At 37.3% G+C, this 25,364-nt stretch overlaps 1 protein-coding gene across 1 annotated transcript in view; it reads left to right on the forward strand.

Moving 5' to 3' along the window:
- Window positions 1-569: 569 nt before the first annotated feature.
- RNGTT (RNA guanylyltransferase and 5'-phosphatase) overlaps window positions 570-25,364 on the forward strand; it is a 118,738-nt gene continuing 93,943 nt past the window's right edge. Inside the window, exons 1-6 of the mRNA XM_026726748.2 lie at window positions 570-795; window positions 7,031-7,140; window positions 8,568-8,671; window positions 8,749-8,837; window positions 12,898-12,973; window positions 21,068-21,320. Coding sequence (XP_026582533.1) covers window positions 732-795; window positions 7,031-7,140; window positions 8,568-8,671; window positions 8,749-8,837; window positions 12,898-12,973; window positions 21,068-21,320 — 696 coding nt within the window. The 5' untranslated portion in view covers window positions 570-731. The remainder of the gene's footprint in view (window positions 796-7,030; window positions 7,141-8,567; window positions 8,672-8,748; window positions 8,838-12,897; window positions 12,974-21,067; window positions 21,321-25,364) is intronic.

Raw genomic sequence — 25,364 nt, forward strand, 5'->3', positions numbered from 1 at the left:
ATAAAACAGCTGTACTAAGATGGTCTCGGCTTTTACGAATATTTTTTTTTAGAATGAAACCCTTGAACACACGCACTTCTGAGTAAGCGTCATCACCATAAGAAATGCATTTTAAATATATAACCGCTTTTTCATCTCCTCCCTCAATCTCCTGCCCTGCCAAAGCCTCACTAACGTGGCTTTTATTCCTGTGTAAAAGTTATGATGGAATTTAGAGATTCAGGGCACGATTCGTTTTCGCGGTTTTTACAGCAATGTTTAAAAAATGTAAATCTCTACACCGCTCAGAATCGCTCTAGAAGGGAGATGGGAAGTCTCTAAATACGATAGGTAAATCAAATAAAAATAAGGGGAAAAATGAACGCAGATTCCTGCGCAGGATTGATTTACAGTGCGTGATTACTACTGCAATGGAAATTCTTAAGCCAAGCCAGAAGTGAAAACTACTCTTCTTTCTATCTCTATAGAAAAAAAAAAAAAAAAGGACTTACCATAGAGGCTCACCGCCCCGCCCTTCTTGAGTTGGCAGAACGGCAGCGACATAAAAGTTCCCGGAACCGGTTACAAACGGCCGTGGGGCATTGTGGGTGTCGGCGTTACTTGCGGGCGACGGAGTGGAGGAAGCGAGTGTTGTTGGGGTCTTCCCCCTCCCCTCTCCCCCGACTCCCGACCCCCTCTAACGGCGAGCGCTCCCGATAGCGGCGGCTGCGGCTGCTGCATTCGGCCCGGCCATGTCCTTCAACAGAATTCCACCGCGGTGGCTGAACTGCCCGAGACGCGGACAGCCCGTGACAGGTAAGCTGTGGCGGGACGGAGGACGGGGTGCCGGGCTTTGGTAAGAGAGCCCGTTGCGTATCCCGCCATGTGGTGCTTGAGCCCTCTCCTCCGCATGTGGAGGCTGAGCAGCCTTTGGTCCAGCTCGTATTGCGGGTCTTCGCTCTGTTGGACCAGCAGGCTTTATTAATACAGATAGTCCTCGACTTACGACCACGAGGGAGCTGAAACTTTCTGTTGTTGAATGAGTTTGGGCCCATTTTATGACCTTTCTTGCCATAGGGGTTAAGTGAATTGCTGCGGGTGATAAGTTGGTAACCTGGTTGTTAAGTGAATCTGACTTCCCCCTTGACTTTGGTTATCAAAAGGGGATCACATGACTTGGGGCACAGCAACAGTCATGAGTGTGAACCAGTTGCCAAGCATCTAAATTTTGATTACATGATCATGGGGATGCCACAAAGGTGGCAAATGGTCATGAGTCACTTCTGTGCCGGTGTAACTTTGAACGGTCACCAAATGAACCGTTGTAAGTCAAGGAATACTTGTATAGGAAAATCATTGATCAGGTGCGGGAGACTGGTTTTAGAAAGAGCGGGCAGAGAGAAGTTTCCTCTTCAGCCATTTGGATGGTACTTTTATGGAAAGGAAGAGAAAATGCAGACCTTTTAACATTCTCACTCCAAAAGAAAGGAAGCAAAACCTTTTTTGTAATGTATTGAATAGTTATTAATTAATACTAATTCACTGAACCCACTACAAGTAACAGAAACACAAATAACCCCCAAGCAGCCTGATAGGAGCAAACTAGTGGTTTACCAGCTTTGGATTAGGTATATCTGCCCAATTAAAGGCCTAGTTTAATTATGCTCCCAAATCAAAAGCTTCAGCCATGCTGTGCAAATAGCAGGGACAATTTCTTGCTTGTCTTAGGAAAAAGGGAGGGGAGTTGGAGAGATTATTTGCAACACTTAATTGTGCTGGTTAATTTAATCCTTTAAAGTAAAACGTGACCATGAAATAGCCCAATAGAGCTTCAGTTAAGTAAGGAAAACTAATGCTGGGCCAGTTTCTTGGCAATTGAAAAATCAAATATTTGCAGCCATAGTCTAAAATAAATTTAGGAGAAATTGTTTCAGTCTAGGCACCTCTTGTTTTCTAAATTTATCACAGTTTATTGATCATTGTTATTATATTTGAGGGTTGCTGTCAAGAAGGGTTTTTTTTTAATAGAATGAGTCAGATACCCCTAGGGAGAGATCAGAAGAAATTTTTAAGAGTTGCAGTGAGACATGTTCTAAATTTGTCCTGAGTTGGAATTTGGCTGAGGCAGGATATTTTTTATCAGAAAATTTTGATCCTGTGAATCTCAAGGAAGTGGACAGGATTCTAACAGTTGCCAGTGCAGTAATCAGTGGGACAGACCCAGGTCTTGGCTGATTAAGGTTGTGGTTCAGCCCAGTGCATTCTTGAATGAGGGAACAGTACCTCCTGCCTTGAAAAAGGCAATAGCACTTTGATTTATATACTGCTTCACAGTGCTTTACAGCCCCCTCTCTGAGCGGTTTACAGAGTCAGCATATTGTCCTCAACAATCTGGGTCCTCATTTTATTGAATCTCAGAAGCTGAGTCAACCTTGAGCCTGGTGAGATTCAAAGTAGCAAATTGCAGGCAGTCGGCAGGCAGCAGAAGTAGCCTGCAGTACTGCACTCTAACCACCACCACTGGCTCTTGGTGCATCCCTTTCTCAAGAAGTTATCACTGGATCCAATAGTATTGGATAATTTCTAATTAGTCTTTAACCTTTTGAGAAGTGATGGAGTGCAGCTCTAAAGGACCTTGGAGGAAAGCACATTATGCAATTGCTTTTTAGACATGGTTATAGCACTGAAACAATATTGATAGTGTATACTCTGGTGGAAGTGGGGTAGCAGTGATGCAACTCTCCTGATTATTCTGGATCCTTCCATGCATTTCAATACTATTATTTATGGTATTTAAAAAATACCATATTAGGTATTAGAGGATAGGGAATGGAGACATTAAGTTGCAGTGGTTTTCTTCCTTTCTTTTATCATATATTGCATGTATGATTATCATATATTGCATGTATGATAATCAGTTCTGTATCTCAATCCCAGAGTGACCAAGTGGTGCTGTTGAGGTTCTGTCTTACAGCCTGTAAGATGTTAGTCTAGTTGGGGAGAAACAACTGAATTGTAGCAAGACCAAGTGGCAGTGAATTCAAGAATCTGTTATTTCTGGTGGCTTTTTGGCTCTAGATAGGGATTTTCTTAGACAAAATCATTAAAGAATTTGAAGTCCTTGTGGATTCTCAGTTGATCAAAGAATAAATTGTAACCATAGCTGAGAGAACTTTTGCATAGATCTGCTTGTGCATCAGTTGCACCCTTTACTGGAATAGAAAGCTCTTATAGTCACTTATGTTTTTTCACCTTTGAACTGGGCTAATGGACATAATATGAGATACCCTTGAAGACCACTTGGAAGCTACAGCTCATCCAGATTGTGGTGGCATGCCTAGATTTCAGTGTATCTTGTTTCACGCATATGTAGATACCCCTTCTTTGGGAGCTGCACTATCTGGATACCAGTTGACTTCCAATTGCAATTCAGGGTGCATCTGTTAAGCCTTTTCTAGCTTGTGGACTAGATATTTATGAGAAATCATTGTTTCCAATAATTTCTGCCAATGCTATAAAATCTGGCAGATTGATATGTTCCTGATCCCATCAACAAGGCAGTGTCATCTTAGGAGATTTCAAGCCTTCTCAGCCACTGGTGTATACTCTCCTTAATCTTATTGCCTCTTTGAAAAACCTCAAACTCTTGGCTTTTCTAGAGTCTTTAGAGCCATTCATAAAACTTATATTAAAGGTAAAGGTTCCCCTTGCACATATGTGCTAGTTGTTTCTGGCTCTAGGGGGCGGTGCTCATCTCTGTTACAAAGCCGAAGAGGCAGCGCTGTCTGAAGACATCTCCAGGGTCATGTGGCTGGCATGACTAAACCCCAAAGGCACACAGAACGCTGTTACCTTCCCACCAAAATGGTCCCTATTTTTCTACTTGCATTTTTTATGTGCTTTTGAACTGCTAGGTTGGCAGAAGCCCGGACAAGTAACGGAAGCTCACTCCGTTATGCTGTGCTAAGGATTCAAACTGCCGACCTTTCTAATCAACCAGCTCAGTGTCTTAGCCTGACTTATATTAGCATCATATTATTTTGATTTTATGTATGTTTTGGCTTTTTTCCTGTATATTTAATTCTATATGTACTTTTGTAATGTTTGATTTATAATTTTCCTTCTGGTTAGTTTTTATAATTGCTTGATAATGAGATAGATATAAATTTAATAAGTAAGCAAACAAATGTTTTGAATGCATTTTGCCTGTTCTGATTAGGCAGCTTATAAATTGAATAAATATATTAATTAAATATTATTTATTATATAGGTGCATTTAATTTTATCGTTCATGCTGCAACCTGATTCTACAGTTGTTGACATTCATTTTTTTCTCATGAACCTACACTTTGTATTCCATAATGACAAAGTAAAAACAAAATTTTAGAAATGTCTGTAAATTTATTAAAAAGAAGAAAAAACTGAAATATCACATTGGCGTAAATATTCAGACCCTTCGCTCAGTACTTTATTGAAGTACCTTGGCAAGTCCTTGCCCTGACTTAAAAAAAAAAAAGTGCCCGCAGCTCTGCTTCTACTTGTCCCGCGGGGAGACCACGAAGCTCAGAAGGGAAGCCCCAGAACACAAGGGCATCTGCGCGCTGCCATTTTTCTCTGCGCCGCTCCGCTTTTTCCTTTTCCTTTGGCTCCAGGTTCCGCATCCTCGGGGCAGCCCCGCCTGGTGGTCCAGTCACCGAGGAGAGAAGTGGAACTGGTCCAGACTCCTATCGTCTCTACTACTACGGCATCTGCACACTGCCATTTTTCTCTGCGCCGTGCTGCCTTTTCCTTTTCCTTTGGCTCCGGGTTCCACATCCTCGGGGCAGCCCTGCCTGCTCAACAGCCATCCCATCACCAAGGAGAGAAGCGGAACTGGTCCAGAACCCCCAAATTCCTTGCAAATCCTCTCAAGTGCAGTCAGGTTGGATAGAGACCATTGGTGGGCAGCCGTTTTCAGATCTCTCCAGTGATGTTCAATAGAGTTCAAATCAGAGCTCTGGCTGGGCCACCCTAGGACATTCATCGTGTTGTCCGTAAGCCACTGTTGTGTGGTCTTAGCTGTGTACTTAATAATCATTGTCCTGTTGAAAAATTAACTTTCGGCCCAGTCTGAGGTCCTGAGTGCTGTGCAACAGGTTTCCATTAAGGATATCTATGTACTTTGCTCCATTCAACTTTCCCTCAACCTTGACCAGTCTCCTAGTTGCTGCTGCTGAAAAATACCCCCACAGCATGATGCTACTACCAACAGGCTTCAGTGTTGGGTTGATACAGGGCAGGTGATGAGTGGTACCTGGTTTGCTCCAGACATAATGTTTAGAATTGAAGTCAAACAGTTCAATCTTGGTTTCATCAGACTAGAAAATCTTATTCTTCACAGTCAGAGTCCTTCAGGTGTTTTTTTGCAAACTCCAAGCGGGCTTTCATGTGTTTTGTACCGAGGAGAGGCTTCCGTCTAGCCACTCTTGCCACAAAGCTCAGATCGGTGGAAGACTGCAGTGATGGATGTCCTTCTGAAACTCTGTTCCATTTCCACACAGGATCTCTGGAGCTCAGTCAGAGTGACCATTGGGCTCTTGCTCACTCCTCTTACTAAGCCCTTCTCCCCCGATTGCTCAGTTTGGGTGACCAGCTCTTGAAAGAATCCTGGTTGTGTCAAACTTCTTCCATTTGAGGATTATGGAAGCCGCGGTGCTTTTAGGAATCTTCAGTGCAACAGAATTTTTATTGTAGTCTTCCCCAGATCTATGCCTGACAATAATCCTGTCTCTGAGCTCTGCAAGGCAGTTTCTTTGACCTCATGGCTTTTGCTCTGCTACAGTATGCATTGTCAGCTGTGATGCCTTCTATAGAGAGCTGTGTGCCTTTCCAAATTATGTCCAATCCATACCACAGGTAGACTCCAATCACGGTGGAGAAACATGGCAGCAATGATCAAGAGAAATGGGAGGCATCTGGGCTATATGTCAAGTGTAGTTGCAAAGAGTCTGAATACTTAAGCCAGGGTCCCCAAACTTTGCAACTTTTAGATTAAGCTGGCTGGAGAATTCTGGGAGTTGAAGTCCACAAGTCTTGAAGTTGCCAAGTTTGAAGACCTCTGACTTAAGCCAATGTGATATTTCAGTTTTTTTTTCTTTTTAATAAATTTACAGACATCTTTGAAATTCTGTTTTTACTTTGTCTTTCTGGGGTACTGAGTGTAGATTAATGAGAAAAAAATGAATTTCAAAAACTGTAGAATCGGCCTGCAGCAAAGTGAAGGGATCTGAATATTTTCTGAATGCACTGGATATTGAATACTGGAATAACTTAGATTATAATGAAGTAATACATAGAACCCCCAAAGCTATTGGTTAAAAACTGGTATTTAAAATGTATGTAGTTGGAATAAACTACAGCAGTAGAGTGCTAAGTTATTGTAATGATGTGGCTTGAGCGTGGACAGTCATGTTTTGGATTAACTAAATCTAAATTTCTTTTCAGAGACAGTTATATGTTGAAGTTATATGACAGTTAATTAAGCTGAGACATTATGCTACCTTGTTGACAACTAGGCCATTAATTAAATCTTATGAAACACTTTATTTTCCATGGCTATCATCTGATAATTCAGTAGCTAGGCCGGATCCAAGAGTTTCCTTGTATTCTTTTATCTCAGAAGCAATTAGTTAATATTATTTGCATATTTTTTTGTCCTTGAGCAACTCCATGTTATCTGGACTGAATTTTGGTCTATTTATCCTCATCTAATTTATTTTAAATATATATGAGTTTAGGTATTAATTGGATATGGCTAATAAGATGTTTAATTAAACAACATAATTTCTCTAGAAATGCTTTTGGAGTATTCTCAATGAATGGGAAATAAAGCTTTTCAGGTACTGGATTTTACAGTTCAGAACTTAATTTTGTTATAGAAGATACTGAGTTATGTCATAAAGTGCTATAGTTCTTTGTCCTAATGAAGACTATTAATAATGATTCAAACAGACAGACATTTTTATGAGGCTTCATGTTGATTAGATGCATTTTTAAAATTACTACCAAACAGGAATATTTTTACCTCTGAAGACGATGCTAGGACCAAAATATGATGATAAAGTTGCTGAAGAGTATCGTTTCCATCCCTCTATGTTATCCAACTATTTAAAGAGTCTCAAGGTAAAGAATATAATTCAGTTCTTTAGTATCTAAATAGTAAAGGGATTTTTTTTACTACTTTACTAATTTTTTTTTCCTCTGAGCATGCCTACTGTAGAAATATCTTCCCAATATATTTATGGATATGGTGGCATGCATGTCTGTTTGTCTGTATGTCTGTTTAAAAAGTAAAAGGAAACAACGAACACATCAAAAGATGAAAACATTGGACAGCAAAGTTAAACCTTTTAAGTTAACAACAAAGCGAATCAACACGATGCTTATTTCCCGTGGACAAAACTGTATCTAGGACAACTAAGAGAATGTAATTTTTCCACCCTATTGCTATTTTCTGTGTACCTCTCCCCAAAATTGGTTTCAGAGGATTCTCCTAACACTAAAGCAGGAGGGGAATATATGGGTAGCAGGAGAGGAAACCACAAAGGCAGTTTTGGAAACAGGAGCAAAGCATTGGACTCCATCCTTTCTCTTGTAAATTCTGCGTATGAGGCTTTCAATGATACCAGTTGGGATATACATAGCCATGGTATTTTCACGGTGTATGTATAACATCAGAAAAGTTACTTCTGAATATTAACCATTAGAGTTACGCATGTTTATCATAAACTGGTTATCACATTTAAAGCCTTTTATGGCACAGAGCCAGGTTATTTGCAGGACCTCAGGACCTACCTGTCCTTCCAGATCAGATAGGGTGGGTACACTCCTAATAAAGGCTAGTGTTGACCAGGAATTTAATGTTTTTACTGACAGTTCTGAGGAAGCATATGTGCCAATGTCATCAGTGACTCTGCAGGCCTTCAAGGCCATGGAAAGTTCCTTGGGAAACACACAGTGTCCTTGCAAGACCTCCAAGGGCGGCAGATTACTTTCTGTACTTCTTCCTCTTATCTAAAGTGTGCCAGTTTGTCTGGGTGGAATATGCTGGTGCTTCTGGATGGAGAAGTGGACAGTGTAACAAGCATATAAATATATCAAAATGTGTTCAAGTTTCCCTCTTGCTAAGCCCCCCCCCCCCCGGTCTTTATTCAACTGAATAAACACGTAAAAAGCTTATCAAGGTAAACACCTGGACTCTGTCTTTCTTTATACCAAGGTACACCTAAAACCAGCAAAACACTAGGAAGCATGCCTTTTCTGTGGCAGCCCCTGCCCTGCCTGTGTGGTTCATCAGGCTTCTACCCGCCTAGCTCTCCAAAAATCACCGAAGACTTGGCTTTTCTCCCAGGGACTGGGATAATTGGACAATTGCACATTAGGAGTTGACTTGGCACCAGGTTTTTGTTGTTTTAACTTTCAGTTGAGAACTGCTGAGAGTTGTCTAGATGCACAGCTATACACACATTTTAAATAAACTACCTAAAGTTATGTTCACCTTATGTGTAACTTCACATATCTGCATTAAACTCTAATTTTATTACTTTCAGGTTAAAATGGGTCTGTTAATAGACTTGACAAACACCAATAGGTTCTATGACAGAAGTGAAGTAGAAAAAGATGGCATCGTGTATGTGAAGCTTCAATGTAAAGGGTAAGCTAATGACACGCCTGAATACTTTTTTATGGAGGAACATTCTTACCTTTACTTAACGCTTCTCTTTTTGGTAGGCATGGAGAGTGCCCCACACCTGAAAACACAGAAACATTCATTCGTATATGTGAACAGTTTCATAGTAAGAACCCAACAGAACTTATAGGTATGTATATTAACCTTGCTGTGTGACTATTTTCCATCTGTCTTGGGTGTTTTTCCATGTAATATACTAATGCTCCATTTGCCACTTTCCACTGTAGTTGCACATAAACATTTCACAACTTAATCCAGCCAGCATCGAATCATGATAGCAAGCAGTAGAACCAAAAAAACCCAAAATAGGATGAAATACCAGCATGTTGGAAATAAGCATTCCTGATGATGTTTGTAAAAAGGAACAAGCCTGAATGAGTGCCATGAACTGTATTTAATTTTCCATTCATCTAGATAAGTCACACAGTACTTGCTATCACCAATGTCTTGCTGAATAGGGAAGCATCAAGGTGAAATCAAAGCTGAAATCTAAATAATCTAATCAGCCCTATTGTAAGGAGTCATAGAAGTGATCATGTTGTCCAGAAGCGATTAGGACAACAGTTATGCATGAAGACGGTGATGCGGGAAGTATTAGAAAGAGGCACTGGCTCCACCCTGACCCTTGAGAGAAGAAGAGGGAGCGAAGGGAAAACTCAAGTAAACTTGCTAGATTCTGTTACTGTAACCTATCTTAATAAAGTGTAGCTCTAGTTGTACTGTAGAATCAGTTTCTTCATCGTCTGTCTCATAGGGCAGAAACATACATCAACTTTAAGATTTATTACAGGTCTTTTTCATCACTTGATTATAGTGGACGTGTACAAGAGCTAAAGTTAACAAAGTTATGTAATGATCTGGAATAAATGTTATTATGGAAATGATTCATTAGATTGCATACTCTTTTCTAATATTAATTCCTTTCTTTAACTTACTGCATTCATGGCAGTGCAATGCCGAATGCGGATTGACATTGCTAAGCAGTGTGGTCTCATGGTTTCTTCTACATACAATCATATTACTTAACAAAGTTTCTGGTCCCAATTAACATAGTTAAACAAGAACTATATGTCATTTTACTTACATACCACACAATTTCTATACATGATTATATACAAGTGACTAGCTTGAAGTAAGGCCAAAATGATTGTATCAGTTGCCTATTAATTTAATTACCCATACACAAGATTGTTTATTCTTAATATTTGAACATGCTATTTAATGCATTCTAATCTGCATTCTAATTTCAATTGTGAAGTCTAGACCAGAGACGTTAACTATTTTAAGGAAACTTGTTTTTCATACATATCAACAGTTGCATATATGTATATCTTTTTTATTTTTTATAAGTAACTCAAGGCAGTGAACATACTGAGTACTGCTTCCTTCTTCTATTCTCCCTGCAACAACAACCTTGTGAAGTGGGGCTGAGAAATCATGACTGGCCCAAAGTTACCCAGTTGGCTTTCATGTCTAAGGCGGGACTGGAATTCACTGTCTCCCACTTTTTTGGTACCTTAACCACTAGACCAAACATTCTCTCTACCAATATATATTTTATAATTGCTTGTGTATAAATTAAGATTCAAATTAAATATATATGAGTATACAATCATTCATTTTTACTTTCATTATACAACGTTATTAGTCTCTACTATTAGCTGAAACACAACCAACAGAAATAAAGGATTTTTTTAAATCTGTGGAAGCGGCAAGATTAACACACAAAACCCCCTCAGAGTTTCCTTTTCAGTTGTCTCACTTTGGATTGTTAAATGCATTTGTCAAATTCCAAATGATTACTACATTTGAATATAAATAAACTATTTTCTTTCAACTGAAAATAAAATGTACTCTTTCTATTTTACCAGGGAAAACCTAGGTTAAACCTTATATTAGTTTTTTAATTTAGTCTTCCATGTGTATTGCTTTATTTAGCATATACATTGTATTAAAATAACTAATGAAGCTCAATAAAATTTGACAAAGAAGCATCAATAATCCTTCAAGCTCTACTGATGAAAGTCAAGGGACAGAGGAAAAATAGCACTATAATTAAATATAAAGAAGACCAAGCTAATGACAAGCTCAGTGTTCGAATAGAAAAAATTGAAGTGATGGATAGTTCTGTCTGTTAGGATTGGCTAGCAATGTGAAGGAACAAGAAATCAAGAAGTATGGTTGACTAGCATTTAATGTGAGGTAGCACTAAAAGCCTTAGAAAATGTTTATGGATATCCTCGATACTCACAAAGATTGGCATCAGGCAAACAACACTTCTCTCCTTGTGGAAGTAAAAGATGAAGAAACCTGATACTGTGAGATCCTGTTCAACTTTGTTGTTAGAGAAGACTCTTGAAAATAGCACTCATAATCCAGAAAACAAACAGAACGAATCATGGGACAGTCCAGAGCTCTCACCCAAATGACTAGGTTAAAATTACCAAAATGTGGACATATTATGTGAAGGCCTAGCTCTCTGGGAAAGGTGGAAAGAAAGAAGATGACCAACAGCAAGGCGGATGAGTTCAGCTGAGTGCTCATCGAAAGACCTGCAGGGCCAGTATGGGAACAGGTCATCCTGAAGCAGATCTACCTCGTGGCTAAAACTCAACACCTATTTCAAGGCACATAATCAAATTGAGTCGAGTACAGATTTGGGAGTTTCAAAATTGATGAAAAATCTTAAATTATTCAAATATTGAAACATAATGAAATCCATGAAAGATGGTGTTCCTGAGCAAACTTATTTGCTCTAATGAGCTGCTGTCCAGAATAATTGCAACAATATTTAATGACTATTTCACTCCAACAGCCTCATTTGAATTTTACAAGGTGTGAACTGGATACTTTGATGTAATTTGTAAGAATTGCTTTTTTTCTTGGCCACTAGATGGAGACATTACCACAGAAATAAGGCAGAGGTGTTTTTGGATTTTTTTTTTTTTTTTTAGTGCTACTGGTTCATTGTTTTAATTGAATCCAGTCTTCAGAATTTTCTTATAACAATTGCTGATGTACAGTCAGTTTTATGTCATATTAATATAGAAGCTAGTGAGTGAAAAATCCTATGAGAATAGGAGAGCCCTGAGGCCCATCTATTCCAGAAATACGGCCCTCAACAGTAACTGGTTTCTGGCAATAAGACTTAGGTGAAGCAGTAGCCTCATTTCAGCAATTGATGTCAAGATGAAAGCATGTACTCTTTTGAATCCAGAATAGCTGCTGAATGTACTTTCTCCCCATAATCTGCCTGATGCTCTTTTTTTGTGCTATATAGGCAACATATTTCATCAATTGTAAGTATTAACTAAGTGTTCTATGAAGATTTTTTTTTTTTTGCCTTACGTTGCGACAGTAGCATTTTGTCCCAGCCTTAATTGGGCTAAACAGCTTGTTCATGGCTAGTGTCTTTATGTGCTATGGCACATCCTGAAATATTAAGTGATCATGTTTGGTCATAAAATCAAAACTGACAGTAAATTACAAAAGGTAGAGGGAAGAAGAAGCTAATGTGCCAGGAGAGAATTTTCCTCTCTAGATCCTTATGTAAAAGAAAATGGCGGTGGTGGTGGATGAGAACGAGAAAGTACAGGATAGGTTAGAGGTATATTTTCATTCAAAGGAATATGACAACTCAGCAAGTGTACTAGATTGTATTGAAAAAGCAGACTATTGTTCTGGCTTTCCCTCCTAAATGTATATTATGCAAAATATACGGAAGATTCCACCACCCCCCACCCGCCAATTCTGATAGGAGTATTCTTAAGATGTATCCAGAAACCTACAGAATATTTTTTAACTTCATGTGTCCATTATCTATTGATATTTGCTGACACTTTTGAACTAGAGAATGATGATTGAAAAATGGTTGAAAAAATGCTTTCCATGTTCATAGGTTGCTCTCATGCCCTTAATCCCTAGTTTTGTTTTGAAATGTGCAAAACAAAGAACTGAAGTGTTTGCTTATTCAAGGAACCGTTTATGTGGTAGGCGCTGTTCACACTCCAATTTCCTCTTGCAGAAAAGGAAGGAAGAAGTAAGTGGTATGAGAAGTGAATGAACGATCACGTACTAGCTGAGGACTAATTCCCTTATAAGGGAAGTGATTATGACAAGCAAATGTTCCTGATGCTTTTAAGTGAGCTTGGCAATTGTAATTATATTTTTTCTTCAATTTTGTCTTCTAGGTGTTCACTGTACGCATGGTTTCAATCGTACTGGATTTCTTATCTGTGCCTTTCTGGTTGAAAAGTTGGATTGGAGGTAAGTTTTTAAATAAAAAAATAACTCTTGGGCAATATTATAGCAACAATAGCATAATTACATTATTGTACATATGTCATCAATGTCATGGATAATTTTTCCTTCATCTTGCTAGTGGGGTATACAAATTAAAGTGGCTATAAAACATATAAAAGGAGACCCTGTGGATTTTACTCTGCTAGCCATTGCTGACTATAGGGGGCAGTACTCATCTCTGTTTCAAGGGCATTGAGCCAGGGCTGTCCGTAGTCATGTGGCCAACATGACATCACTGAGTGCTGTGGAAGTGGTACCTGTTTATCTACTCGCATTTGCATGGTTTTGAAATGCTAGGTTGGCAGAAGCTGAGGTGAGGACAGGATCTTACACTGTTGTGTGGTGCTTGGGTCTCAAACCTGGGCTGCCAGCTTTCCAGCTGACAAGACAAGTGTCTTAACCACTGAACCACCGCCCTGCCCCATAAAACATAATATTTTGTGTTATATAATATCTGCCAACTTTCCAGTATATCATCAAGGAGGCAAAATAATATTGCTAAGTATTCTTTGATGGATTTTACTACTGCCAGATAGAAATATTTCAGTTAATTTGTTTCAAGACTGATCTGGATTTTTAGAAAAAGTTTGACCTCTTTCAGATGTTCTGAAGGTAATTAATTTTGACTTGATCTCTGTTTTTGGTCTGAAATTTGTGGGGGGAAATCTCCTTTTTCCTTAGTCTACAATTATCATTGCTGTTATTATCTTTGTGTGCTACAAAACTTGATCAGATTCATGGTGGCTTACAACTTTTTTTTTTGGGTTTTCCAACACCTGTATGAATTTTATGAGCTATTCATAAACATTGTCATACAGCAGGAGAGTGAGTGACAGTATAATGAACAAGTGATAAAACTAAACACCAGCTTCTCTTTCCCTTCCAGAAATGCTGCTGTTAGAGCAATAAATGTTTAATAGAAAAGCAGACCTGTCAAAAAATATAAATATTTCTATGTTTTCTTCTCTCTAATCTATACAGGTAGTTCTTGACTTACAACCACAATTGAGCCCAAAAGTTTTGTTGCTAAGTGAGACAGTTAAGAGTTTTGCCCCATTTTACAACCTTTCCTACCACAGTTGTTAAATAGATCACTGGTTATTAAATGAATCTGGGTTCCCCCTTGACTTTGCTTGTCAGAAGGTCGCAGAAAGTGATCACATGATCTGGGGAAACTGCAACTATGACAAATATAAGCATCTGAATTTTGATCATGTGACCACAGGGATGCTGAATGTTCAGAAGTGTGAAAAACAGTCATAAGTCACTGTTTTCAGTGCTGTTTTAACTTTAAATGGTCACTAAATGAACTATTGTAAGTTGAGGACTACCTGTAGTTTTATACATGTAGCATTTTTTCTTTCTTTTCTAGAGAGAGGCCTTAGTTGCTACCAGGGGTGGGATTCAAAATTTTTAACAACCAGTTCTGTGGGTGTGGCTTAGGTGGTGCGCGTGGCTTGGTGATCATATGACTGGGTAGACATTGCTTGGTGGTCATGTTATTGGCTGGGTGTGACCAACTCAATATCACTTACATCGAGGCACGCATCTCCTCGCCTGGCCTCTCATGACTGTGGGGATGCTGCAACAGTCGTAAGTGTGAAAAATGGTCATAAGTCACTTTTTTCAGTGCCATTGTAACTTTAAATGGTCATTCCACACAAGCAAAGTACCAGCAAAGGAGGGGGAAAAAACTCCAGAGAAGTTCCTGAGACAAGAAGTTTAGTCCTGCCAAGAATGTAATAAGGGTTAACGGAGAGGCAGTTTCTGTAAGCAACACCAGAATGTTTCCTTCCTGCCTTCCTTGCAGGATTAGGCCAGTGATTTCTTCTAACAACCGGTTCTCTGAACTGCTTAGAATGTTAACAACCTGTTCTAGTGAATAGGTGCGAACTGGTAGAATGCCACCCCTGGTTGCTACCCTAGCAAAGTTCTGGAAAAACAGATCAACAATGAAATTCACAGTGCAGTGGTAGAGCTTGAGTATGTGGCGGGCCTGTCCATTTCATTCAGTGAAAAAAATTAATAGAGTCATTTTGCTTTAGTCTGATAATTTGAATTTTGGCCCAATCTAACATATCCTGTAGATTTTAGAAAATAGATTTTTGTAACTTTTTGGACTTTATGAACACCATATTGCTTCTTCGTTGTACTTCTTTTAAGCAAGCAAAGCATCAAAAAAGCTGAACCCCCACACCTCCCTGCATAAGGTTAAAAGAAAGTAAAACAAAGGCACATTTAAATAACTCTCAGCCTGCAACAGTGTAGATAAGATTTTAAGGAGAGATGCAAGTATTTACGTATCTATAAGAAGTATTCAAGATCCAGTCGGGTGTAGTGGTGAGTGTATCAGGGTAGGAATTAGCAGACCCGGAGTTCTAGTCCTGCCTCAGGCCCTAAGCTAGCTGCCTGACCTTCCTTTGAAAGGAGTGCATTGCAATGTTTGGGATTGTGTAAGAGGTACTTTTTCTTTGAATCATTAAGTCAGCCAGATCTTTTTCTGGGCTTGTGCAGCTGCTGCTTGTGGCATATTAAATATTAATGTGCTTTATTTTGGCGTAATGGAGTGGAGGATATTTCATCAGAAATTTGAAGTATAATACTAAATTGGCAGGCATATAATTGGAAGGGAAGGAAGGGTGAAAATTGACATTACATGAGAAAGGAGAGTTGACTGTTTTTAACACTGGCTGCATGACAGATTGTAGAAGGAAGCAAGGCCAGTTCTGCATGTGCATATGCTTTCATAACTGCATCATTAGCATGATAAAAGATGTGGCTGCTTTAAAGATTCAAAGAGAGATGCTTATTATGCCCTCATGCTTGAAAGTAACCTCTTCTAAAGAATAGCTGACATTAACAGACCCTCTGCTGAGCAAATTGGTTATTCCAGGGTGACCAGTTTTTGTAAAAAGGGTAATCTTACATATACGCAGGGATAAATCTATTTTATTCAAGAGCTAAACATAATCTGTTCCCTATATGTGATATAGAAAGGTGAAAGATTTGAAAATACTGCATTTGCATCTAACAATGCTTTAAAAAAAAAAAAAAAAACATCCTGAGATGGTGGTAATTAGTATTAGCAGTGTGGCTTGGGTACACAGTTGTATACACTGAAATAGTTCAAGATCATTGAAACATGTAATTTGAAGACGATATCCAGGAAAATTTAGGATTTTAGGAATACAGTTTCTTTGTCATGTGCTCAGGTGAATTGGAAGGTTCTTGAAGAACTTATATTAGTTCTCTCCAATAATTCAACGTTGAATGCTGCACAACAGCAGTAACTGTTTTTTTATGTTCTTACATTTTTTCACACTTCAGTAGTGTCTAGACATCCGTTAATAATATTTTACAGTAGCTCCTATAATAGTTACAGTTTGTGTTTAATTACATTTTCTCCTTTTTTTGGCATCTTCAAGAAATCCCCATTTCTAGAAAAAAAAATGTCATTGCTTAGTGCTGAAGATGGTCATCTTCTTTCATTTGGAATCACAAGTGGAGAGGTATCTTGTCTTTAGCAGACAATGAAAAAGTGACATCCTGCCCCTATTGTTTTTGGACAGTAGGCATAATTTTTGTGTGTTTGGGTTCGGTGGAGATCACCAGATTCCATTTTTTTTGTATGTATGTCTTTTATGTACTAAATCCTTCCTGCTTAATATTCTGTTATGATTTTAAGCATTCAAAGGTATCTTGTGGCTTTGCTTTGGTGAAAATTTCCATGGATTTTATGCTTACTATATTTAGAATTAAAGTTTTATCATTTAGCTGTCTATGTGCCTTTTATGCCACTGAGGGGAGACGCTTCTCCTGATCAGAAAACTCTTTTATTGTGGTGTTGTTAGACATTTTACTTGCATTATTTATATGCTGCCAGATTTTAATTTTATGTTTCTAAAGTTCTCCAGAGTATATCCTGAAAGCACTAAATACAATTATTTTGTATCTACTGTAGATACAGTATTTTGATTGGAACCATTTTCATTTGAGTAGCATACAAGATATGGTAGCTAAATGAATACGTTAATAATTGTACTTCTTGTTCTTTTCTGCTCACCTTTACAAGGCAGAAGTGCTGACAATCTAGCAGATTGAAAGTATTTTCTAAAATGGTGGAATCTAGGGGAAAATTGCTTCAAGATAATAGTTTAAAAGAATCATCACATTTTAAAGTCTCCTTTGTTACAGCGCTGTTTCAAATAGACATTTAGTGTTTATTTGCATTTATGAAAATACATTTCCTACAGAATATTCTATTCTATTCCTTTATTTCTTAGGCATGTGAATGTAGAAGAAATACAGATGCAAAATGCTGGTGTTGGTTTTATAGCTTGTTTAAGGAAAAGAACAGCATATCAATAATTGTTTGGGGAGCTTTGTTGCATTTTCTTCTTTAGCAACTATTTTGCTTTTTTCCAAAGCATTTCCATGAAAATGCAAGGCTGCTTCTTTTGTAATTAAAACATAGTATATATTGGCAATTACTTTTATAATTTTGCTCTCTATTTCCAACAAAAGTATACTATATTTTTAAAAAACTACTTAAGCATGTTAAGATTGAAACCCATGGAAATTTCCTAATACATTTTGGTTTCTCTTGATAGTGATACTTTCTTGACACATTATGAAAAATCTATTACAGTGGCAGGATACGTTGGGAGCCCAAGATTTAGTAATAACTAGTTAGGAATTATGTTTATTTATTTTAAAATATTTAGAACTTTTAAATATTTTCCTTGCTTTTGGGCAAGTATACTATCAAAGTGATTTGCCTACATAATCTTACACTTGGGTTTATCTATATAAAAATAAGGGGGAAATGTGTTTGAATATTAGGGTTGGTAGTTAGGCTGCCAGTTTGAGCTCCAAGCTTGGCAATTTGGTTGCAAACATTTCATCACCATTCGAGGAGACATCATGAGTGCGTTTTGAGTTGTGACAGCTCAAGGAAAAAGGGAAAAAAGAATTGTGAAGGAGGATAGGAAAAAACAAGCGTGATTTTCCTATGTTTACCATTAAGAGTAAAGCTTCCTTTGACCAGAACTTAGCTCCTGGTAACCTTGTGTAGTTTTCTGAGCAGTGATACAGAAGTGGTTTGTCATAGCCTTCTTCCCAGATTTTGCTTTTTGCTTTTACTTTCCAGTTTAATCAACAGCTTAGGGATTTCTTAGTTCCTATTTGAATACAAACCTGGTTTATTTGTGCTTAGTTTTACATGAATCAGCCAAGGTCAGCCACCCGTGATTCTTAAAATGTTATGATAGTCTGTTTTTTTCTGCTGATGAATCTTCAGGGAGGATCAAAGGGAGCTACTTCTTGACAGAAGAAACAATTATTTTGTTTATGTTGTTCTGCATCAGAGGTGGTATTCAGCAGGTTCTGACCAGTTCTGGAAAACTGGTAGCGGAAATTTTGATTAATTTGGAGAACTGGCAAATACCACCTCTGACTGGAGATTTTACAGTATCCTTCCCCTGCCATGCCCACCAAGCCACGACCACAGAACGGGCAGTAAAAAAAAAAAGAATCCCACCACTGTTCTGAATGGTTGGTGGTAATTCATGATCTGTGCTTATCACTGAATTGCTCTGTGATCTCCATGATATTTTTGTAGGTCTTAACTTTCTGTGGTTTGGAAAAAGTTTTGAAATACAGTTTTTTATGTTTTTGTACAGATGCACTGTTAAGTTCTTTGTGCCACAGATCTTTCAGTTTCTGGTGAAACGTATGGACCCCTTCTCTATAAAATGTATTTAAATGCATAAAATTAAATGCATAGATATATATTGTATTACAGGTAACCCTTGGGTAATGACTATTCATTTACTGATTGTTTGAAGTTACAACAGCACGATAGAATGGTATTTATGACTGGTTCTTGGAGTTCCAGCTGTTGTGGTATTCTTGCAGACACATGGTTATGATCTGATTGTTTGACACCCAGCTCATGATCACAATTTCCATTGTTTCTTGCGGGCTCCCCACAAGCAAAGTCATTGGGGAAGCTGGCAGGAGGTCAGAAGTTGTGATCAGATGTGGTTTTCACTTAATGTCTTCTGCAGTTCTTAATTATGATGACAACCAAAATCGCCGGGTTGTAAGTTATGTGGTCACCCGATGGTTGCACTTTACGATCATACTGCTTAGTGACAGATATTCTGGTCCTAATTGCTCTCATAACTCGAAGGCTATTTATATAAAAGAAATGAATTATGGGAGAAATTATGAGAAATTATGGTTCGTCATGCTGTCAGCCAGATGTTTAGACTGAATTTGGCATTTTTATCCACTTATTGAGTCCTTCCCAAAAACCTGGGATAGGCAGATTTTTATTAGATGGTATTAGGGGAGTGATGCAGTGGCCAAGAGATAGAGCTCTCGCCTCACAATCCGGAGGCTGTGAATTCTATCCTAGGTAGAGACAGATATTTTTATTTCTTTATTTAATTTATTTATTTTTGTCAATTATTTACAAGATAATAGGTATAGGTAAAAAAAAACATAGTTATGAATACATGATACATATAAGAAAAATAAAAAAATAAAATAAACAATAGGAAAGGGACGGTAGACACATTGGTGCGCTTATGCATGCCCCCTACAGACCTCTTAGGAAAGGGGTGAGGTCAATAGTAGACAGTCTAAGGTTAAAGTTTTTGGAGTTTGGGGAAGAAACTACAGAGTCAGGTAGAGTATTCCAGACATTGACCTCTCTGTTGCTGAAGTCATATTTCTGTTTGGTGTGGTTGACCTTGAGTTTGTATCTATTGTTTGCTCTTGTGTTGTTATGGTTGAAGCTGAAGTATTCATGGACAAGTAGGACATTGCTGTGTATGATTTTATATACTATACTAAGATCAGATCGAAGGCAGCATAGTTCTAGGTTTTCTAGGTCTAGAATTTCAAGTCTGGTGGCATAAGGTATTCTGCAATGAGTAGAGGAGTGGAGGACACTTCTTGTGAAATATTTCTGGACTTTCTCAACTGTGTTAATATCAGATACGTAATGTGAGTTCCAGACTGATGAGCTATATTCGAGTATTGGTCTAGCAAATGTTTTGTATGCTCTAGTTAGTAATGTAATATTACCAGAGAAAAAGCTACATAAGATTAGGTTAATAACTCTTAACACCTTTTTGGCTATGTAGTTACAGTGGGCTTCTATCTCTGGGCACACTGAGAATTTATCTGCTGAACAAAATTCCGCATTGGTGACAGGAAGGGCATTCGGCCATTAAAACACTCTGCTAGGTCCATTCAGTTTCCCAGACTACACCCCACAAAGTATCATGGGGTTGTTAAATGAAGAAGAAGATGATTAAAAGTATCATCAGATGTAAGCTGTAAAGTAAAGCTGCCTTTTGCAATTATTATTAATTCCTCGTTGTTTTTATCTTGTTTATTTCTTGTAAGCTGCTCAGAATCTCATTGTTAGTTAATTAATTAAATATATATGCTGCTCAATTCTCAGCAACTCCAGTTTGCAAATTATTTAGTTATGTATTGTTCAAGTTGGGTAGCCAAGAAATTAAATAAATAAAACTCAAATGTAGATATCAAAATGTTACAATAATAACAAATATCTGCTTTAGTAATATTGTGTGCTTTTTTTACTCCATTAAATCAATAACAAGGGCACACGCTTGTAAATGACAATTTTAGATACCTATATTTTATTGAAGTTAAGAAACATTTTTGGAGTTTGCAGCCCGTAAATTGCTTTGTTGTCTATATATATTATTGAATGGAACGCTTAAGTTTTAGTTAAAGGTTAGTCAAAAATAAAATAGTATTTTTTTGCTATCCAGGTTCATGGGTCCCATGACATCTATTCAGGGCCTTCAGGGAAGCCTTGGTTAAGACCCTCTCAATATAGCCTTGGCAAGTGTAATAAGAACTGCTGTGAGATTTTATGGGAGCCAGTTGGGAATATTTGATGCTGAGTCTTGGATCTGCTACTGCTCTGTCCTCTTGGCTTTGTGGAGTCATTTCTGAATTTTTCTTTTCATGCCTACATTGTCACACACAAGGTCACTTTTTTTTTTTTTGCAGTATTGAAGCTTCTGTGGCTGTTTTTGCTCAAGCCAGACCGCCTGGCATCTACAAAGATGACTATTTGAAAGAACTCTTCCGTCGTTATGGAGATGTGGCTGATGCACCAGCACCACCTCCTTTGCCAGAATGGTGCTTGGAGGAAGATGAGGAAGACGGGGATGAAGATAACTGCAAACTGGGAACTCTACAATCAGAAGCTTGCTCATCAACTTCCTTTCCTAGCAGAAGAAAAAAAGAACATTTAAAGCTGGTAATGATGTACTAGAGCATAATATAGCATGTTCTTGAACTCGTTTTAAATATGTTATTGTAATTCCTTTTTTAAAAAAATATGTGCCTTCAAGTCAGTATTGATTCCTGGCAACTGCCTGGACCAGTCCCTGCAGTTTTCTTGGTGTAATTGTTAAGGCACCAGGTTGGAAACCAAAACACTGTGAATTTTAGTATTGCTTTAGACATTAAGTCATCTGGATAACCTTGAGCCAGTTACTCTTTTTTGAACCCAGAAAGAAAACATTGGCAAGCCAGTTATGAAAATGTTATCAATATTTAGAGCATGCTAAATTTAAGCAATTCAGAACCTGATAAATTACCCACAATTTTATAACCTTGGCATTCTCATTTCCGCATTGTACATGATGTACTGAAACCACATAAGAGTTGCTGCTGAAATATAAAGTTAAAATAAGGAGTACCTCTCCTTTACAGAGTGCTGGTAGAATACAAATAGTTCAATTAACATACAAGATATCTATGTTGTTTAAGGTACCAAATTTGTATTAACCACACATTCTCTTAATCTAGCATTCATTTCATGCTTGGTAGAGCCAATACGGGAGATAAGATGGGATCTCATTTTGATAGAAGAAAAAAAAGTTAAAAGTTTTGAGCCCTTTGGTTTTGAAGCTCTAATAGTTTAGATCAGGAGTGTCAAATTTTCAGCCCATGGCTCAGATGCATCATGTGCTGGCCATGCCCATGCCCGATTTAGCGGAAGAGAAAAAGTCACGATACGTCAGGTGACAACACCGTGACGACATGAGTTTGATACCCCAGGTTTAAAGTGTAGTATTTTTCTGATGGTATTAGATAAGAAATCCCTGATCGGTAAAACACCTTAAGTTACATACTGAATTTGGGATTCAGGATTGGAGGGCATCTAGTGAAATATTAATTTAGTTAATAAAATATACTGCCAAACTCCAAACAACTCTGGGTAGCTTCCAGTAAAGTACCATAGTATAAAAAGAAAAAGATCAGGCACATCCAGAAGAAAAAAACACAATATATCAAAGAAAAAGGACTTAATAATAAGTCTACCTCCAGGCATGAGAAAGCAGCCAAATTCTCAAAGAGTTTTGGAATATCATAAGAATGTTTCAAAACGTAGGATGTTCTAAATAACTGCTTGGTTGTTTGTCCTCCTTCATTTCCCATATTCAGTGAGTTTTTTTTTCCTTTTCACTCTATCAGCCATAAATACTTCTATTTTAAAAGTTATAATAAATAAAAGGCTTGCTAAATTAATATTAAATTAATACAAATTTTGATTATAATTCTGCTACTGTTATTTAATATTGCACAATTAAAAAGTAATAGTTTTAATTTCAGACATAATACTTTTCCATTTTGTAAAAATGAAGGAATATGGCAAGCGATAAAGAATTCTGAATTATAATGAAAAACTTGTTTTTTTAAAAATGAAGAATTAACTCTTAAAAGAATTAAGAGTGAATGTAATATTAAGTTATAACTGGCATTCTAATAGCTTTTGTGTGATTTATTTTTTGAAGAATAGAGCTTTGAGCTTTAACTTAATGAGTGAACTTTTTAGCTAGCCAAGATATTAAAATTTGAAGTGTTTATTAAATTAATATGCAAATTTCTTATAAATTTTATATGTTTTATGTGATTTGTCAAGAAATAATGAGTATTGATAAATCTTTTTTTCCCTAATTTTCTGCTAGACCTAAAAGATAGAATCTAAGGTACCATCATTAACCAGATGAAGAAGAGTAAGGTTTTAGATAATTCTGCAATCCTGATGTTTTGAAGAATAACTTACCTATTTGTACTGTGGAGATAGTGAAGGTGGGGTGGAGTTGTGTTGAAGACTGTAGGGACATTGGATTCTGCCAATTCTACCAAGAAAGGCTTTTAATTAACAAAGCATAATAATTGAATCGTACCTGGGGAGGAGAGAGGGATCTCACTCTGTCTCTCTCTGCCTCTACATCTACATCTATGCTACTGCCTCTTCCTATGTCTCTGTCTCTGTCTACATACACACACTTGAAGATCCCATGACACATTGGGCCGATTCCTCAATGCCTGACACATTCCTACCAGATTCCTCAATGCCTTCAACAGTGACAGAGCTTCTAATGTCCTACCCTCACTCCAAAAGTATTTTTTCTCCAGTGAGACCAGTCTAGCAGGGCAACTTGATCTACCCGGTTATGGGACAAAGCATACTGTTTCTGCTTTTGCTTTTCAACCCCAATCCAGGTGCCTTTGCAGGTAGTCGCTTTCATGACAAACTATTTTTGTGTTGAATTTATGTTTACCTTACTTCACTGCAAACGGTTTTAAAAGTTCAGGTATATATTTAGAGATGTATCTGCCTTGAAAGTAGCCCATGTTGAACTGTATAGCATAGTCAAAACAGCAGGAGTTGACCACAATGCCATTTTGTATTAGGCCACAATATATTTTATAAAATGTGCCAAATTACAATGACACAAGAGTTATGGCTTCCAGATTTTGGACACATTTTGTGAGTTAGTCTGTTTGAGGCTTTTTGGTTGAAAAATTGTTGTCCTATGATTTGCTGTTTTGCCCAGTTAAAGGCTAAACATGGACAAACAGAAAAGTGTTAGTGGTATATAGATGAGTAAATGTGCATTGGGGAATGCAATCAGGAAATGTAATACAAGAAGCTATTTAGTAACAAATATGACTTTCAGTGATAGGTAGTTCTGCTTCACAGGTTGTAAATATTCAACACTGGTGGATATTTAACTCTTATAATAGCTACCATGACAGTAGAAAACTGCAGCGTTGTTGCAAACAAAGCATTTTGTACATAATTATTTGGTTTGAGTGACTTGATGACCACGAGAAGACTTTTTTTTTTAACCTGCTCCCCCAAGCAGTATTTGTACTTTTGTGCTGTGATTTTGATTTATTGTCTTTGCTTCCAACCTCAGAACAGAAGTCGAAAGACCCAGCTGACAGAAATTATTGGATTGTCCATTAAGAAGAAAGCTAATGGTCAAATAAGCATATTGATAATTTTAATTCAAGGGTGAAAAGATTTGAAAAAATAAAATAGTTCGGTTGATTCATTTAACTTAATTTTATAGCTTTTCAGGCACTTTTTATCCAGGGGAGGGCATAGAAATACAATTGTATGCCTAAGCTTCCAATGTGCATACAAGCAACGAGGGATAATCATAGTAATAAAATACAACATGATGTCCTGTTCTAAATCTTTGTTCATTTCTAGATATGTAACTAAGGTCCAATCCAGTATTGGAGATTTTGGTTTATGTGTTTAGCATATAATTTTATAAGTTGTTTACTTATAAGCCTAATAGGCTTATAAGAGCCTAAGAGCCTTTAAAAGCCTAATAGGTCTACAAGTCACCCAAACTCTCTTGTTATCTTTTGGTATACTGGTATGAATATTGTCTAACACCCCCCCCCCCGCCCAAATAAATAAACATCTTTGGTGATGTTTCCCATCTCATCGGTGAAAATGAATGCAGACTTTGTACCAAAGAAACATGAAAAATAATATCAGGTATATTTTGAATGATGATGATAATATTAATCAGCAAAATAAAAAAGCTGGTATGCTAGTTCTTGATGCAAAGATATGTTTTGACAATTTGGAAAGGCCTTTAATCTTCAATAAAACAGAGATGACATTTTCTGAGACATTCTTTTAATAATGGTCAGAAATACCTTACTAGTTCCATTATCTTAAAATAAACAGAATAGTTTGAAAGGAATGACAGAAATAGGGTGGATTCTTAAGAGACCTAATAAAATTTGAAAAGTTTGTAACAAAACTTCAAAATATCTGCTGGGCTTATTATTTATTTGTTTTCTTATTGGAATATGATTCAAAACTAAACAAAGAACATACCATTAAATAGATATAGATTTTAAAGAGAATGATTGATAATAAAAGCTTGTGAATAATTAATTATTAAATTTATGCAAGTATTACACTCAGAATTGATGCAAGATGATTTTTTTGTTGCTATATTATACTACTGTTGATTTC

Source organism: Pseudonaja textilis, chromosome 1, assembly GCF_049901715.1.
Source record: "Pseudonaja textilis isolate UNSWEBS1 chromosome 1, rPseTex1.2, whole genome shotgun sequence".
Taxonomy (NCBI): Eukaryota; Metazoa; Chordata; class Lepidosauria; order Squamata; family Elapidae; genus Pseudonaja; species Pseudonaja textilis.